The sequence below is a fragment of the Anabrus simplex genome, chromosome 8 (assembly GCF_040414725.1).
Source record: "Anabrus simplex isolate iqAnaSimp1 chromosome 8, ASM4041472v1, whole genome shotgun sequence".
Taxonomy (NCBI): domain Eukaryota; kingdom Metazoa; phylum Arthropoda; class Insecta; order Orthoptera; family Tettigoniidae; genus Anabrus; species Anabrus simplex.
The window spans coordinates 65,730,898-65,744,027 of NC_090272.1; the positions used below are offsets into that span (position 1 = coordinate 65,730,898).

At 38.9% G+C, this 13,130-nt stretch overlaps 2 protein-coding genes across 5 annotated transcripts in view; one reads left to right on the plus strand and one right to left on the minus strand.

Moving 5' to 3' along the window:
• Positions 1-1,486, minus strand: part of Polr3A (RNA polymerase III subunit A) — a 114,887-nt gene extending 113,401 nt beyond the window's left edge. For both annotated transcript variants that reach the window (XM_067152880.2, XM_067152878.2), the window contains exon 1: positions 1,286-1,486. In XM_067152880.2, the coding sequence (XP_067008981.2) occupies positions 1,286-1,329 (44 nt within the window). In that variant the 5' untranslated portion in view covers positions 1,330-1,486. The remainder of the gene's footprint in view (positions 1-1,285) is intronic.
• Positions 1,487-1,727: 241 nt separating this feature from the next.
• Positions 1,728-13,130, plus strand: part of LOC136879130 (oligoribonuclease, mitochondrial) — a 76,754-nt gene continuing 65,351 nt past the window's right edge. Inside the window, exons 1-2 of one of the 3 annotated variants that reach the window (XM_067152882.2) lie at positions 7,386-7,571; positions 7,708-7,803. Coding sequence is in view for 1 of the 3 variants with exons in the window: in XM_067152881.2 (XP_067008982.2) it covers positions 1,794-1,875 (82 nt within the window). In the remaining 2 variants the exon portion in view is untranslated. Of the gene's footprint in view, positions 1,876-7,385; positions 7,572-7,707; positions 7,804-13,130 lie in introns of those variants that run through there. The other 2 variants (XM_067152881.2, XM_067152883.2) reach the window with 2 other exon arrangements.

A 13,130-nucleotide genomic window follows, 5' to 3' on the forward strand; every position in this document is an offset into this window, starting at 1 on the left:
TTTGCCACCGAGGTAGACACCTCATTTGCAAATAAAGAGATTTTGATTATTTTGATTTTTTGAAGTAGTGCGGCAGATGGCATAACATTGAACTGTTCTATGATTACTTACCATTATTTTTCGCTAGGGTCTCCTTGCACATACAATAGTATAACATAGTTTATCTTCATTCCTGCAAAATATACAGATACAACAGTGTATCTGTAAGAAGACGCAACCAAAACAAGCCATATATAATAAAAACCATAAAATGTTTGTTTTTGCGTTTACAGCAGTTTACCTCTGAAGTCCAGATATAAGAACATAGAATAGTCAATCTGGCATGCTATATATCCCTTTGTGCTGTTGCCATTTCAAAATAAGTTATATATTTTCTTGCCTTTATCGCTGCCACAGATAGTTGACTTCTCGGACCCCATTTAACATTTTGGTATAAAGCTTCAAACCCAAGTGCATAGGCCTAGTCTTTGATATGAAAACTGTATTGTTCAAATAACTTATGCCAAACAAACTGTAGCCCTAATGATTAATAAAATGTACCATATTGAATTGATAAGCAATCTGATAAGTGTAATATAAAATCAATAACATTTCTTTTCAAATAAAACAAAGCAAGAAAGCAGAGAGTTGTATGTGACTATTTATATTAAGTAATGAAATGAAATGGCATATGGCTTTTAGTGCCGGGAGTGTCCGAGGACATGTTCGGCTTGTCAGGTGCAGGTCTTTTGATCTGACTCCCGTAGGCGACCTGCGCGTCGTGATGAGGATGGAATGATGATGAAGACGACACATATACCCAGCCCCCGAAATTAACCAATTAAGGTTAACATTTCCGACCCTGCCGGGAATCGAACCCGGAACTCCTGTGACCAAAGGCCAACACGCTAACCATTTAGCCATGGAGCCCGACCCGTCAGGACTGCATATTTTCGAGGAATCCGAACCACTGGGACGAGACTTTCAATTCCGAAAATCTCACTTCCAATGACCGAAGTTGGAATCGTAACTTCATTGGTGAGAAACTGGCAAAAGAGTCTCTAGGCTATCACTTCCACTTGAATTTGTGTGGGGATTTTCTTGCCTAAAAATGACCCAACAGAATATTTCCAAAGTGTCCTTACTGGCACAGCTGTCAAAACTATAACCTTGCTTCCGTTCACTAAAATTCTGACAGTCAACATAAAGTAACAAGACTAAACATATCATGTAAATTTACATGCATACTGTCAATTGACTAAAGAACAGAACTGTATTTTTGAGCTATAATACATCTGTCACTTACATTTTCCTGGCCAAGTTCGTTTCACGATATTGTTTTTTCACCATTTTGAAACCAAAAGTTATAACAGCGAGCAATACCTACAGTTGTATGAACAATGGCAAACAGCCTGATACTTGTCTAATATATTTATGTCATAACATTACGCCACATCTACATCTCTGGTATATTGGTACAGTTTAGTGTTTGATCTAACACCACGTGCGTACGATGCAGCCGCCATTAATAACAAGCCGTCGTTACCAAATTTATCTCATTCATAACAAGTCATGGAAAGGGAAGAATTCCTCTGGCATCCGTCAAGTTTGCTTAATAACTACTTTGCAGTTCATTTTTAATAAAAATATGACATTTAACTATGAAATTTTTACACCTAACTAGCATAACGGTAATACTCGTTGTCACTGTATGGTTGGCAATCATCTATCGCTTGTTTCTAAAGAACACTTGCATCCAACTTCTGTCGCTTGGGATAAGTTAAACACTTTGCATTTGCTTTGCATGTGCATCGATGTTGACGATTACTCGCAAGTTGTTTTCTTTCAGCCGTGGTACAAAAATATTATTTCCTGAAAGAATACTCTGCGAAAATTGTAAGTCACCACATATTGATATGTCGTTAGTTGCTCGTTTTTTTCCGCATCCAAGATATCGTCCTTTTTAATGAATGAGAATTTGGTACGCCTGTAAAAGACCGGTCATAGGAAATTTTTCTGCCTGGCGTTCTTCAAGTCCATTTTCATGCACTTCCAACTTTAAAGTCCTGCATGATGTTTGTGTTCATCGCATGCTTCTCCCTTTGAATGCTTGATATCGATCACATGTTTTCTGGAATGGGACTATAAATGTGTTTGGTATTATATGGATCCTTGTCATTTCATCATAAATATTATGTCTACATTTCTCCCCTTGACGGGGAGGCGGATCACTCAGAGGGTTACGCCCTCTCTCTGACCGAAAATTAAATAGAAAAGTGAAAGGTTGAAAGAGGTGGTTGGGAGTGGTGTGAATAATGAAGGTGGTAGGAAGGTTGTTGGCCTCTTGGCTAGGCTTGATTGGGCCAATAACTGGAAGCTTGTTCTTCTTTTATTTCTTTATTTATTTTGGCTGATGCGCTATATGCGAATATATACATGAATTCTTGAATGAATGGTTGAGACTTCATGTGGGGATAAATAAGAGAATGAATGTGTGACTTCAAGAAAGGGGTGATAAAGAGTATGTATGAGTGAATGAATAATTAGATGAAGAAATGAATGGAGGGATAATTCTTCTTGATGAGCAGATATTTAATGTCTTTTTTTACTAAGGTGATAATCCGTCCACCATTTTCAAAAACAACTTCTAGACAATTGATTAAACTAGGGTTTCTAAGCGATGGAATAGAAAGTGGGAATGCAGACCAGAGTGTATTGTCTGGAAGTGTAAATTTGGAGCCTGGTTGACAGCAGCTTGGAGGTGACTGAAAACAAATTGACGATGATAGAAGATGTTCATGAGCAAAAGGGTGGTGATCGTGATGATAATCTTCAATGGTGGGTGGTGGGTAAAGAGGGTGTCGATTAACCTCGGTGGAGCGACTGCGTACGATTGATCTATCGGTGGTGCAGGACGAGCTTTACATTTTCTTGAGTAGACAGCGTGAGCCTGGCTGCAAGTGTGGCACAGGGGTGGTGCCTGAATATTTGGGCAGCTGGGTGTGGAATGTGCTTTGGCTGCAGTGTCCATAATTTGGGCGCTCTGCGTGGCAGTGATTGGTGCTATGACTGTTGTATTGCAAGCAGACTCACATCGTACGGGTTGAGGTGACGGAGCACGAGATGGCTCCATACGATAGTTCTGACAGCAGGCTATCGACGTCTTTGGTGGTCGGGAGTAGTGGCCGGATCGTGAATATCGGTCCGGAGGAGTTCTTAATTCGGAATGTCTTTTGGACAGGGATTCCATCAGCATTTAATTCTTATACAACTAGCAGTTTCCCGCTGGCTCTGCCCTCAATGTCCAAAGTATGTTGTTCATTACTATCCTCGCGGATATATTTTCAAAGTTTCGAGTTAATGAAATAAAGCACATGATCTGCTGTGATAATAGACGGTAATATTATGTCAACAAAACACTTGAAAATGCATCACACAAAGAAATTGAATTAAACGTTCCTTGGAACAACACTACGTGCCGAACTGTTAAAAAGTCCTTCAAAGGACTAGTCATGGAGACAAATGTACTCATAATTTTTCTCGAATCTACCAATTTAAGTAGTTATTACCTCAAAAGAAAGCGCTTAATCCACTGAGTGTTTTTAGACCAAAATGAGCTGTGTACCTTAAGTAGAACGAAAGATATGATTGCTTAAATGAAACAAAATGTTGAAGAAATGAGATGTCAAATTGAATGTGCACTCGTAACTTTTCTCAGAATCAACCAATTTGAATAGTTAAGAGCTGAAATGAAAGAGCTTGATCCACTGAGTGTTCTTAGGTGAAAAAGAACTCGTACCTCAATTAGAACCAAAGATATGATTGCTTCAGAGACAAAAAGTTCAAAAATTCGAATAATTTGGGGAAGGTGGAAGTTAAGTGATTTATAGTACCTGATGACAAATCTGTGCATGAATACCTTTCAGTTAAAAAAGAATGAAGGAAATTGACTGGATAGATTGGCCAGACTGACTGACTTTAGTTTTCATAAATTTTTTAATATACAGATGACACCTTTCTTAATGGCGGGGTCAACCCCTCTGACCACACAGCTGAGTAGACGGTGGCAAGAGGGTGGATTTGGAGTCTTGAATGTGGGCTGTTTGAGAGGTTGGAAGGGTGCAGAAGCACCTAGCTGTGCCGCACCAATTGTATTTGATAGTTTGTGGTATGCTTCTTCACCATTCACTTTGATTATGATACCATTCCCTCTTGGTTGAATATCTGCTATCTCTTCTTTCTTCACGTTAAAGTTGAGCAAGGTGACAAGAATCTTTCGAGCGCAGTGGAATTCAGGAATGGGGTTAACTAGAAGAAATGTGTGAGATCCTTGTGAGCAAAATAGAAGTGATTGAATGCTGGATTGGACGAAGGGGTGGGTATTCTGAATCCGAAGGAGCGTTAGTTGTAGCGGGTGTCGATTCCTTGCTGAGTTGTTCTTCCGAGTTGGGGTTTGCAGCGGTGGTAGATCTTTAGCAATACAAGAGGGATAGTGGGAAGGGATGATGTCTAGGATAGGCCTAACTTGGATTGTGGGCATAAGACAACATTAATGTCATGTGATAAGCTATAGCAGCTACTTCAGCTGCAGATTGATCAAGGTTTGACGTGGCGGTAGTGGTGGTTGTAATAACTGGGGTGTAGGATGAGTATAGGTACATGATGGTTCCTGCAGAGAGGGGAGAAGACAAGGGGGAAACGTAACCAGAAATCCTGCCCTTGATGCAAGATGAAATACCCCAAGAAAAAATGGGATTTCGAACTGTGAAGTGAGGAGGATACAGCCAGACTCCAAGAAGAAATGGAGTTTTGAACCTTGAAATGAGGCAAGAAGATATAATGTAAAGTCCAGAGGTGAAACCTTGCAAAACACTACTTAGTCTACCTGGCTAACCTCCTTTTTAAGTGGCTATGAACTACCATGACAGATTATAGCATAAAGAGTGTTCGTTGGACTGAAAAGAAACGTAGTTCTGACAGTTGCCAGGCGAAGCGTTCAGTTCAACAAAGGATGCCTTGTCATTTTTCTGAGATCGCTTCACGTCTCTGCCCTACCGTAAGAGGCATTTGATATCTATTGCCATTCTGTCCATCTACAAAACTTATGTTGCCTTCATTTGATAAAAGATTTTTCCTCATTTAAATATCCTTTTTCAAAATAAATCCATTGATTAATTCAGTCTAAAGACAATGGGAGCAAATGCAGTTCACTGATGAGTTGTGATTTGATGTTGATAGAGAAAAGGTCTGAGGAAAGGTATTTCCATTGCACATTCTCAGCTTTTTCAGGGTTGTTCTCTGATGGTGTGGGCAGGAATTAGTATGACTGCAAGGATGGATTTGGTCTTCATAGAGCATAGAAGCTATACAGGACATCGAAATGTGATGGAAATCCTTCTGGAGCACGTTGTGCCCTTTGCTCCATTTATTGGTGATGGTTTCACACTAATGCAAGACAATGCACGCCCTTATGTTGTGAGATGCGGTGGTGGCTATTGTTTCAAGAAGAAATACAACTAGGCAAACGTCCTCTACTATCATCAGTCAGAGGGAAAGAAATGGAAGGGGTCTACCACTTCGAAAAATGAAGAAAGACGAGAGCCACAAAGGGCGTGAAAATAAAAGACTCCCTAGGCCTCACAAACCTAATACCGTCAGGGTTGGAAAAGAACAAGAGGTGACCAAGGGAGGTTTGATAGGATAAAAGAAAGTGAGAAGCCATGCACAAGTAAGTGGAAGCAAAGCCAGGACTCAGCTAAGGGCCCCATGGTCGCCAGTCCTTGTTCTCAAGTTCAGAACCCCTGGAGCCTCTTGTAGTCACCTCTTACATCAGGCAGGGGATACCATGGATGTTATTCTACCGCACCCACCTACAGGGGATACGAGATGTGTGTAATGACTCTTGGATGAAGTGAAGATTTATGTTATGGTTTGGTCTGCTCAAAGCCTTGATTTAAGTCCTATTGAGCATAAATGGGACCAAGTGGAGAGAAGGGTCCATCAACTCTATCCAGACATCCTACAGGACCTATGGTGGCAGTGGTGGTGATTACTGTTTTAAGATAAATTACAACTGGGCAACCATTCTCTGTTTACACTAATCAGAGGGAAAAAATGGAAGGGGTTTGACACTTCGAAAAATGAAGGTATTGGCCAAAGAAGGACAAGGGCCATGGAGGACATGAGTATGAAATATTCCCTAGGCCTCAATAACTAATACCGTCAGGGTTGGAAAAGAGCAATAGTTGACCAGGAAGGTCGGATAGGACAGATAAAATTGAGGAGCCTGGCACAAGTAAGTGGAAGCAATGCCAGGAGTCATCTAAGGGCCCTATGGTTGCCATCCCATTCTCCCAAGTTAAGAGCCCCTTGGACCCCGTTTAGTCACCTCTTACGAGATGCAGGGGGTACCGTGGGTGTTATTTTACTGTCTCCCCCACAGGGGGCAGGACCTATGGGAGGCTCTCCTCAGGCCTTCTCCAGACACTTTCTCTACCATCAGGTGATCGCAGGCCAAATCGCAACTCATCAGTAAACAGCATGTGTTCCCATTGTTGTACTGTTCAGTCACGAAGTTTCTTGGTGAAACTCAGTTGAGGATATTGCAGTGTTAATCAAGAGCATGCCCAAATTGTTGAACGCCGTAATTGGTGCAAGAGGTGGTAGTATATGCTTGTGAGAATGAGGAAGAAAGTCTGTGAAGTGTAGAAACCAAAACAGAGGTGAATTAACTTCATGAGCTTCCTCAAAATGTGCTTGAAGTGTAAATCCATGTGTGTTACTTCCATATCTATATCTTAATTTGATCAAATTGTTTATAATAAATAATTCTTTTTCATTGTCAGACACCTTAAGGACTCTGGACCATAATATTGTATATCATAAAATAGTGGATTTAAATCCTATTGAGCATTAATGGGACCAACTTCAAAGTAATTTAATTGATGAAAACACACTTTAATTCTTAGCTTAGATGTACTGGAAATTTTCTTCTCTCTACTTAGATTTTGTAACATACATGTACGGTAACTGTTTTGTGACAGTCATTATTTATTATATTTCTTCTTCTACTTCAAGATTCTTATTGCTTAGTAGATATTAACTTTTTGGATTAGTGTGTGCTCTGTGAAGTTTCAAACACTGTATTGAACAAAATTTGAAGTCGTAATACTGGTATGGTATACAACCAGCAAAATCTTTGCAACATTGGCAGCACAAGGATGAAACTGGGGCAATATTTTCACTGATAACTTGATGATCTTTCTCCTCCTGATTAGGAATTACTTTATCTTTTTTCAGCTTGATCTTCCTCCCAGATATCTTTTTGTTATCCTTCTGGCATCCTTCTTCTTGAACTTCTGTGTCAGTATCATAAATTTCCTTTCTTTTTGTTTCTAGTGATGGGCCAGTAATTTCCTCTTCTGGTTGGTCTATAGAATGAGAAGGAAAACCTGATGCTTGATGATGTCCTGTCACCATTTTTGAATTTCTGATGATAGTGTTTTCCATTGAAGCAGGTTGAGTTTGTATGTCACCGGCTGATTTCATAATATAATTCTTCTCTTTTGAAAATTCCACCTCAGTAATTTCAGGTATTTGGTTTATATTCATTTTTGATATATCTCTGCCCTTCCCTTCATATGTTCTTGACTTTCTTCTCAATTTTCTTTTCTTTCTCTTTGCCGGTAAATGTTCTGTGATGTTTGCTAATTGATTTATTTCCAAGAGGCTTCCTGCTTCAGAGGCAATATGTTTATCTCCTTCATCTAAGGATCTTTGAGGAACTTGAACCTGTGGCATAGGATAAACTGACCCATTCAAAAGGTTAGTATGTTCTTTAAAGCTATTTTGTTTTGTTGCTGTGGGCGTGACAATAGTTTGGTATGCTTCACAGGAATCAAAGACATCAACTGTTGATAAAATTTTATGGATATATTTTACTTCTTCGAATGATGGCTTTTGAGTTGGTAGTGGAATGCTTCGCACCCTAGGGTCAGTCTTTTTTATTGTAGAGTGCTCACCAAATATAAGTTTTTGGTTGTGTACCCCAGCATGGTAGAATATGAAGTGACTAGTTACAAAGTGGTCCTTCCACTGCCCAAGTGTTTCTTGAACATGCTGTGCAAAAGCTTCCTCGTTGTACCTGCGAAGACTAGATCCTGCACTCTTCAGATGCTTTCCTGATGAATCTTTCTTACTCTGGGTAGTGCCCTGTTTAGCTCGTACAGTGTAGCTATGTATTGTTTTATGTTCTATGATGTTTGGTCCATTAAACACAGCTCCAGCAAAATGTCCCCCTCCTATCATTAAGACTATCCACTTACTTTTCTTGTGACACTGTATCACCAGTTGACAAAGCAGATGGGAACTCAGCTTTTCATGTTTCTTATGGAGGAGACAGCGATAAATACCAAAAATCTTCCCTTGGTCATTAATGAAATACATTCTCCCTCCTGTGTTTTTATGTTGTATGGAGACGTCTGAATCTTCTGATTCTTGTTCATATTTTGCTTGATTATTATCTAATATGTATGAAAAGTCTTCATTGTCAGTTTCACTTTCAGAATTGACTATGAAATTCCCTTTTATAAGACAGAAGTCTTCTGCTGAAACAGTGGGAAAATCACACAGTGTCTGTTTTACATTATAGATATGAAGGTTTGTCTTAAAGTGGTCTCGCTGTTCTTCTACATTTTGGAATTCTATATGACAAGTGCGACATATAAAACTGCTGGATATGTCCAGTTTCTTAAAGTGTTCTAATGCTTCTGCTGCTTGCAGATTGAAGTTATCTTCAAGGTCAATCTTCTCATCTGAGTAAATAACAACACTTGTCTTCTCAACAAGTTCCCTGTAACAGTTATTTTCGAAGAGTGATATGATATGATGTCCCATTTTGCATTTCTTCTAGGAGTTCACTAAATCAATCTCAACTTTACAAATAGTGTCCAACAGCACTTATTCAGAATGTCATAAGATTGGGTGGACAAAGTTTTGTAAATATCATAATTTATTATCACACATACAGTTTCCTGTAATAACTTGTATTCATAGGTAAAGACTGTGAAACTAAAATATTCTTCTTTTGTGGTTATGCCCCTTTTATGTTCAGTATGTGTCAGCACCATGAAAAGACTTCACACATACCTGAACCTTCCAGGAGTTCTCTCCTCTCATGCTCATAATATTGCAAGCATTGCTCTTTACCTTCAGTATGACAGTTGCTATGCAAGAGTAATGTAAATCTCCCAGAGACCTGTAAGTCAAGAGACCTGTGCTAAGTTGATGTAGAATCATAACATAATGCTTCCTAGCAATGTTATCATCAGGAAAAAGAAAAATGCAGAAACATTTCCAACAATGTAATTGATGATAGCAATGTTATCAGCAGCCTTCAAAGCATTAGTCATTATATTCACATGAATCAATGTTTGCCCTCCAGAGAGGTATTTTGTGGATCCTTTTCTTTTCTTTATTAGTGGTTAGATATGGAAGACTCTTCTGAATAACAAAACTTGCTACTTTTTTCCTTAAAGAACATATTTTAAATGAAATTGCCCTGTGTCCATGTATCTCAGAGGATTATGTCTGGTCCATTTATGAAAATATGTGGAACAGTTCAAGGTTATCACATGTTACAAACACTTTTTCACTTTCAATACCTTCTTTCCTTGATGTAGTAACATATTCATGTTGCATGTCTCATCTTCATTTGTTGTTATGCTGTATTGTTAGGCACATAGCCTTCTATCCTATCTTCTTGCAACAGATATGATTAATCTTTTTGACCTTTAGTTTGAAAGAATTGGAAGTATTAGTGGCCAACTCAAATAATGTGTGTGTCTGTAACTGTATTAGTGAAAAGATGTATAACAAATTATATGCTCAGAATGGAAACTAGATCTGTTGGGAAGCTACCTATCTCAATATAGTAGGAGGTTGGTAATGGGGTTTAAATGTGCATGGGAAAAGAAGTAAAGTTTATAAGAAGGGAGTCCTGAGCATATAGAGTCATAAATGTTTACAGGCTCCTTCCAGTTCAGCTAATGATCCAGGATAACTCACATATCAGTATTTTGTTGAACTGGATCAATGCAAATTTTCCCTTAGAAGCTTAAGCTGAAAGAAGTATCTGGCTTCCTATAATTGGCAAAAACTGGGTCATTCTTTTCTGGACTAACTTACAAGCCACACTCATATGCTGATGGATTTCTTTTTTTAAATTCTATTTGCCAGTAGAGCAATTTAACTTTGTACAGCCACTAAGAGCCATGATTCATATTGAGCATTGTTGATTGTTGATGTGAATTATTTCCATCTACTACTTAAATTGTCTTCAGGGCAATAATAGTACTAAGATAATGATGAATTGTTTTCCATGGACTGTATGATTTAACTTCAAAATTGTGGCTACTGATCCTGAACCACAAACCTGTGCCTAATCTGAAAGGAGAAATGCCGTTATGAGGCAATACAAGATGCTCTACTATCTGCGCACCTTTTCTGGATAGATTTACAGCCTAGTGCTGAATTGGTCAACCTCGACAATCTTCGAGATTCGTACTGGCAACCTTTGAAACACAAACTATGAATCACTTATGCATTGCTGTGCGACATCTGGCGTACGCTTTACGTACTAGTACTGTTGTTATTTACACAGCAAAGCCAAACTATGGAATTCACTCTAGGAATAAGATTCACATCGAGAAATGTTATATAATGTGTGTGTGTGTGACACAGTTGTTGGCTTAAGATAACAAAGGTTTAGCAAAATTCATATCGATCGATCATATTATCGATTCAATTCAGATTTAATTTCCATTCAGTTGGCAGTACAACGGGAACCGGAATTGCTCCCTCCTTACTCCTCAAACCCGTACACAAATCTATCGATAAAAAGTGCGCAGATAGTACAACCATCAGCAACCAGTCCATGGGAAGAATAATGGCACCCCTCCAGACATCCTCCACCCAAAACCATGGTAGAACATAATTTCAAAATCTGGTTATAAGACTGGTGTAATATCACCTCACTATACCTCCATAGTTTTCTCTGTGTTGGTAACAAACCATAGGAACTTGATCTTCCTTATAAGACATGATTGACATTGAATAGAATCCGAACAAGCCATGTAGCAAATGTGCTGACCTACTTCAGAAGTGGAGAAAGGTGTCTTCCAGGGAGTGCAGTTGCAGCTTCCCTAAACAGACAGTCCAACATCTTCTTGAGGAGTGTCCTCTTAGTTCCCATTCTGGAAAACCAAATCATACTCCATGGCACAACAGCCCTGAAGGGCCTTGGCCTACCAAGAGACAGCTGCTCACAAGGGAACTATCAATAAGGTCAAATCGAAACCGGTGATGAAATTTCGCTGAGAGGATGAGGAGACCAGAAAATAGCTATGTACAAACATTTAGCTGCCATTTTGAACTCGAAGGTGTCAAAATCTTGATCCAAAATCCATGTGACAATGCAGCTACTAGACAACCTTTGCTGACACGGTGCACAGCAGAGTGGAGTTGCAGTTGTGTTGGAGAGAGATAGAATGAACTGGCAAGTTACCACACACCAATGTCACTTTAATGTTAGGGAATTAATGTAAAACACAAATGAGGTGTGCTGAACGCATGATAAAAACACAAGTATTTTTGGCACCATGCACAATGAATATGCAGTGTAAGGCCACATTGTTCTTCACAGTTGTCCTTACTTGTTTAATAGCAATATTTTGCAGGCACTTTGACCTCGGGAAGTTTCTCCATTGTGTAATTGGTTGTGAACCATGAATTTTTAATAATGTCCTTGAACTGGAGGAAGAAAATTGATAATAAAAGAAGGATTGCATTTTGAATATGCTGTTTCTCTGATATGCATCAAACCAGAAGTCATCACAAACCAGCACAATGTCTGTTAAATGGCAAAAAACTTATCCAAGGGCTGTATTCTCACTGTAGTGCCAGGAGGAATCTGGAAATTTTCTATACTGTTGCCTGGAGGAATGTCTTCAAGGTAACATTTATCACTATAAGTAGTCCAAGAATCTAACAGTAGCAAACACTTGTCTTCCTTGACTGGGAAGAAGGTTTGTTTAAACCAATACCTTAATTCTTTTTTTCCCATTTTCCTTGATTTTGTGGCTGTTAAAATTATATTTTCGGCATGAAACATTTCTTTGAAAACTCTCAGATCCAAAGTTCCAGTTGCCTCCTATGGTACAATGAATAATTTCGGGAAAAGAGTACCAGCCACGCTAACAGTAAACATAATTGTTCACGGATGGGTTTAGTGCACTAACTGACTGAGCAACTGCTTCTGTATGTTTCTCACCAACAAACGATAGAGTCCTATTCGCTTTAAGTTCATGCATGAAACCACTCTGATCTGCATTTATATTGAAAAAGGTTTGTAACCTGAAAGTCACTCTGTAGCTCCTTCCATAAATTTCTTTGCGACTTTATCTGTTTTTTTTTCTTCCTCTTGCAGATATGCACGGGATACAAATTTCATGATTTTTCTACTTTTGATTCTGTACCTTTTCTTGAAGTAACTCAACCAACCAGAAGATGTGCTGAAATTACTTGGTCCCAGTGAAATCTCTCTTGAAATGTCCAAGGCCCACAGTCGCAGGTCTTCATCGCAAACATTCTGCTTCAGCCTTCTTGCTTCTGCAAAGCAAAAAAATAATTTTTTTAACATCATTATCCTCTGTTCATTGGGACTGGCGTTGTTTCTTTTACATTTACAGCTGTTGTAGTGACCTCACCATACAATTTTTGTGAACAGTGGTTAATAAAAGCTGCTTCTTACTCGTCTTATTTACTGTAACCATAAATACAGAGCTTTCCTCTTGTACGCAAGATGTATAGTGTGTTTAATATTCTTCTGTGGACTGGAAGCATAGCTTGAACTGGTAGATTTGCCAGGTGACTGCGGTGTTGCTTCACTGGATTGATAGGAATCAGACTTGGGGCTCAAACTCGGATCCGTAACACCTATAATGTATACAAGAAAATATTTATTATTTTGCCACCTATTCAATACAATACAAATGTTAACATATGAGACATGTTTCACCTCTTCTTATGAGGCAATCCTCAGTCATTATCAAAACCTTATTTTTTACCAGGTACCTGGTTAAAGATTATTCTAA